This window comes from Xyrauchen texanus, chromosome 44 (assembly GCF_025860055.1).
Source record: "Xyrauchen texanus isolate HMW12.3.18 chromosome 44, RBS_HiC_50CHRs, whole genome shotgun sequence".
NCBI classification, from domain to species: domain Eukaryota; kingdom Metazoa; phylum Chordata; class Actinopteri; order Cypriniformes; family Catostomidae; genus Xyrauchen; species Xyrauchen texanus.
Window position 1 is genome coordinate 1,492,446 of NC_068319.1, and position 5,000 is coordinate 1,497,445.

Genomic DNA, 5,000 nt, shown 5'->3' on the forward strand with positions numbered 1-5,000 from the left:
ATTGTATTTACACAGAACCCCAAGGTACTTCAAATAAATACACAAAAAATACGGTAATACCATGGTACTTTTACTTTATGTTAGTGCTCACTAGCATTGATTCAAACGACAGGAAAATGTTGGTGGTTGGTGTAAAATGGCAGCAATAAACAGTGCAGTCAAACAATCATGGATTTGTCTTTTAGGATTTTTTTCAACATATGCATTTAATCTCAGTCAATCCAATGCAGCGTTAAACAGCTCATGGAACAATAAAGCTTTGTTGCATTTTCAACCTCAACATTTATAACATTAACAATTCATAATAATGATAATAGAAGAATTCAGACTGGATTCGATTGCATTTGATGGACAGAAATTCTGAGCAATCAGCACCTCACTAAACTCTACATATAGGCATTGTGTTATTTTGGTGAGGAACAATCGGCCAAGAACATAAATTAAGTTGAAAGTGGAGCTTTGGATCATGATGAAGATCGCACAGGAAGTCTACTTCATTATACACAGACTCATCTCACACAACATCACTTATCTTTCATCTCTCGCACCTATAGACAGTCCAGACAAATGCTCTAACATACAGTAGACGTGGGATTAGGTGCATGTAACACAGAAATGTGTTAGTTATGGAACGCCTCACATGGCAAAGGTGCTGGAAAATCTCACACCAGATGAAGCTTACAATGTAAAGCTAATGAAACCTGAGATAGAAAACAAGATCTTTAGGACAGCAGTTATACATACTAGCCTGAGAGACACATTATAGAGAATAACTAGTCCCATCTCGTGGCTGCAGAAACTTCTGCAGTTAATTCTGCTGTAACCGGGGGGGGTCTGGGTAGCTCAGCATGTAAAGGGTGTGCCGAGTGACTCCAGTCAGGTCTCCTTAGCAACCAAATTGGCCCGGTTGCTAGGGAGGGTAGAGTCACATGGGGTAACCTCCTCATGGTCGCTATAATGTGGTTCTCGCTCTCGGTGGGGCGTGTGGTGAGTGACTCCAGCCAGGTCTCCTTAGCAACCAAATTGGCCCGGTTGCTAGGGAGGGTTGAGTCACATGGGGTAACCTCCTCATGGTCGCTATAATGTGGTTCTCGCTCTCGGTGGGGCGTGTGGTGAGTGACTCCAGCCAGGTCTCCTTAGCAACCAAATTGGCCCGGTTGCTAGGGAGGGTAGAGTCACATGGGGTAACCTCCTCGTGGTCGCTATAATGTGGTTCTCGCTCTCGGTGGGGCGTGTGGTGAGTTGTGCATGGATGCCGCAGAGAATAGCGTGAAGCCTCCACACGCGCTACGTCTCCACGGTAACGCGCTCAACAAGCCACGTGATAAGATGCACGGATTGACGGTCTCAGACGTGGAGGCAACTGAGATTCGTCCTTCGCCACCCGGATTGAGGCGACTCACTACGCCACCACGAGGACTTAGAGCACATTGGGAATTGGGCGTTACAGATTTTATAAAATAAAATAAAATAAAAATCTGCTTTTACCATTTACCATAAGCCACTTTTTCACCATCGGGCCGAACGGTTCTGAGCGTGGTACGGAATGGTTACAGTAGCGTTTCCACTTGAGCGGCATGATTATAAAATCGTTCTCAGCCAGAAATTCTTGGCATGGTAAGCTAACCGTACTCAAACCATGCTGGTTGAATGAATGGCTTTAGTATGGGGCGAGACACGTTTGTCAAATTTGCCAACACCAAGGTGCTTTTTTCACCTTTTTCTCCCAATTTGGCACGCCCAAATCCCAATGTGCTTTTAAGTCCTAGTGGTGGCATATTGATTCACCTCAATCCGGGTAGAGGAGGACGAATCCCAGCTGCCATCTGCATTTGAGACGTCAACCGGTGCATCTTATCACATGGCTTGTTGAGCGCGTTGCCACGGAGACATAGTGCGTGTGGAGGCTTCACACCATCCAACGTGGCATCCATGCCCAACTCACCACACGCCCCATCGAGAGCAAGAACCACATTATAGCGACAACGAGGAGGTTACCACGTGTGACTCTACCTTCCTTAGCAACCGGGCCAATTTGGTTGCTTAGGAAGCCTGACTGGAGTCACTCAGCACGGCCTGGGATTCGAACTAGTGAACTCCAAGGGAGATATCCAGCATCTTTACCACCGTGCTACCCAAGTTTTTTGTCAACTTAACACTTTTTAAACAATGATAACTACAAAAGTCTCCCCTTTGACGTCATTTATTGAATGTTGGCCTTGGTAACAGCATCCTAATATATACTGATTTCCAATTGGTCTTCCAATTGCATCTCCTTGCATCTATTTGCATGCTCTGATGCAACATTTAATCATAGAAGACTCATTCATTGTAAGTAGATTTGAAGGTAAGAAAGCTTTCAAATATAGTGACTGTGTCTCTCTCAACTACTTCTACTGAATGGTGGACGTACACAGTCTCTCTACACACGTCGTGGCTGGAGTGGCGTGAAGTTGAAGCTTATTTGAGGGGTAAAAGCACAAGACTTCTGTGGAACAATGCATCAAAGTCACTTTGCCTTCATCTGCACACAAACTAACATGGCTTGATTGCTTTGCCAGCTACAATTGTGATGTGAAAACCCAGAGACTCTCAACGGAAGACTGTGGGTCTCCAGTGTGCGAACATGTCTTTAGAGGAATACAAACTTAAAGAGGATGCTCCTCTCTCTGGATCCGCCTCAGGAAAGGAATTTCTCTACAGACTCCAGAAGCTCCGTGGAGCAGTTCAAGCTTTTGAGGCCCAGTATTAAGTCACCTTCTCTTGTCTGCATTGCTCGCTTCTCTGATGTGGGGCTAACTCTGATTTGGGTCATGTCCGTGTCTTCGTAAAAAGCGAGTCCTTTGCTTGGCGGGCTCATGGAATTGGTTTCCTCCTGTCCTATTAGGGTATCTTCCTCCTCATACTCCTCTTCCTGTTCCAGCTCTGGATTGTTTTTGGCCACGAGAAGAGGCACGGTGGCCATGTTGATGGACTCGGCTACCAGGTCATGGCTGTAAGTGCTCAAAGATCCACCCTCTGTGATTGGAGGCTGTGATGGATAAGGTAAAGATTCAACACTCAAACTTCCATTCTAGCATTCCAAATCATGTGTGATATGTATGGGATAATGTACAATCAGCTGGTCATTATTACAATATAAACCCCGACAGGGTGGTCAGGACTCCCATTGCTATGCCCAATTTGGAGCGGAGCACTCATGTATCACCTTGAAGAGGTTTATTTTGCAATAATGACTAGCTGACTGTACATTATCCCGCTTATTACACGGCTCCCTAGGAGTCTTATGGAGTGGTGGTGGCGTAGTGGGCTAAAGCACATAACTGGTACTCATAAGGTTGCTGGTTCGATCCCCACAGCCACCACCATTGTGTCCTTGAGCAAGGCACTTAACTCCAGGTTGCTCCGGGGGGATTGTCCCTGCAATAAGGGCTCTGTAAGTCGCTTTGGATAAAAGCGACTACCCCGTTCTATAGCCAATATGCTTGCATTTAATTTTGAGGTGTCATATCTACATTTTGCAGGTCAAACCTTTGGGTACACAGACATACCTTACCTTCACTTCACTGGGATCTTCCCCTGGTCTTCCCTTGTTTTTGGTCTTCCCCTGCTGAGTTGGCTGTTTCCACCCTTTATCTCTCAGCAGATTGGCCGAGTGTGAGTTTCTGAGGGTCTTCTGGTCCAATGGATCTAACAGTACATCACTCCAGACCTAGAGCACATATGTATGTTATCATCTTTAGCATAAAAGACTTGCTATATCTCACCTTAACCACAATGACAAATAGGCCTAGTCACAATGCAGCATAGCCTGCTTAACAAGAACCCAATCAATTTTAGGTTGATAGGTGGTCACATATTGGCCCGTCGTCCATTAGAGGGTGGAGGAGTGGCCGAGGACCAAGCTACAGTATATCGGAGAACCCGGCGAGTAAGTGTTTTTTCTCTCTCTCCCACTGCCGCTCCGTGTTGGCCTTTCCCTTTCTTTTTAAAAATGTTTTGTTCATTTGGCATGATCGCCGCTATGGTGTGTAGGTGCCACATTTTTTGGGGTTTCCCTCCCCTTGTCCCCACCCTCATCCAGGTAGACGGGGATGACCTGCCGGCAGATGGGGCGGAAGGCACGCCCCTCCCCAGGGAAAGAGGGGGGAGGGGTGTACGTCATGCCAGGGGCTCCCCGGCCTGAGAGAACGAGGAAGGAATGTGGCAGGGCGGAGGGCGGAGGGCGGGGCCGGGTCATGATGCTACACACCCGGCCCCTAATCAGGCTAATCAAGCCTCAGAGAGGGATAAAGGCCGACTGGAGACGGCAGTGCGACAGAGTATAATTTATATTGTCAAGCCGGTTCTTGCCTCCTCCTTTCCATTAATCCCTTTACAACTTATTATCGACAACTTAAAAGCAATAGTTTTAATAGAAATGAATGGGGAAAATACTTCCAGAACCAAGACGGCTGATAAAGAGGGCGAGCACTGTTGCGCTCCATAGTCATAGTGATGCTTGCCTCAGCAAGGACTATCAATTAAAAGCTGGCATGATTACACAGAGGAATAACCTTGTAGAGAGTGTGAATTCAGAACCACTATAGACATATCTACAGAGCCTTGATATATAATCATACATTATATATAACAACACAGTTGCAAGGATAAGGATAAGTCGAGTGCAATAGTTAATCTTCAAAAGGAACATATTTGCTCGCCTGGGCTTTAGCTGTCTAGGGCTTGAAGCTTTCAGTCTATACTTAAATGGCACAAAGGAGCTACTTTAAAGATTGTAGTAAAATGTGCACAAATAAATATTAAAATTGTTGGTGTTACATACATAGCATATCAGATATAAGCAGATTTTAGGATTACAAAGTACAAAGTGTATCAAACAAAATGTCGCATGATTACAGTCACATGGACTTTTGCAGAATATTGTGGTGGCATGTTGTCTTGATTCCACCTTGAGCCCGATGGTGGGACTTTTCCATTATTCAATCTCCTCATAAACT

At 45.5% G+C, this 5,000-nt stretch overlaps 2 protein-coding genes across 2 annotated transcripts in view; one reads left to right on the forward strand and one right to left on the reverse strand.

The window, feature by feature from the left end:
* LOC127636436 (RNA polymerase-associated protein LEO1-like) overlaps positions 1–5,000 on the forward strand; it is a 283,037-nt gene that overhangs the window by 106,692 nt on the left and 171,345 nt on the right. The window lies entirely within an intron of this gene.
* opn4xa (opsin 4xa) overlaps positions 2,681–5,000 on the reverse strand; it is a 17,196-nt gene continuing 14,876 nt past the window's right edge. Inside the window, exons 8-9 of the mRNA XM_052116877.1 lie at positions 3,557–3,712; positions 2,681–3,031 (exon numbers count right to left, since the gene is read on the reverse strand). Of these exons, the coding sequence (XP_051972837.1) occupies positions 2,681–3,031; positions 3,557–3,712 (507 nt within the window). The remainder of the gene's footprint in view (positions 3,032–3,556; positions 3,713–5,000) is intronic.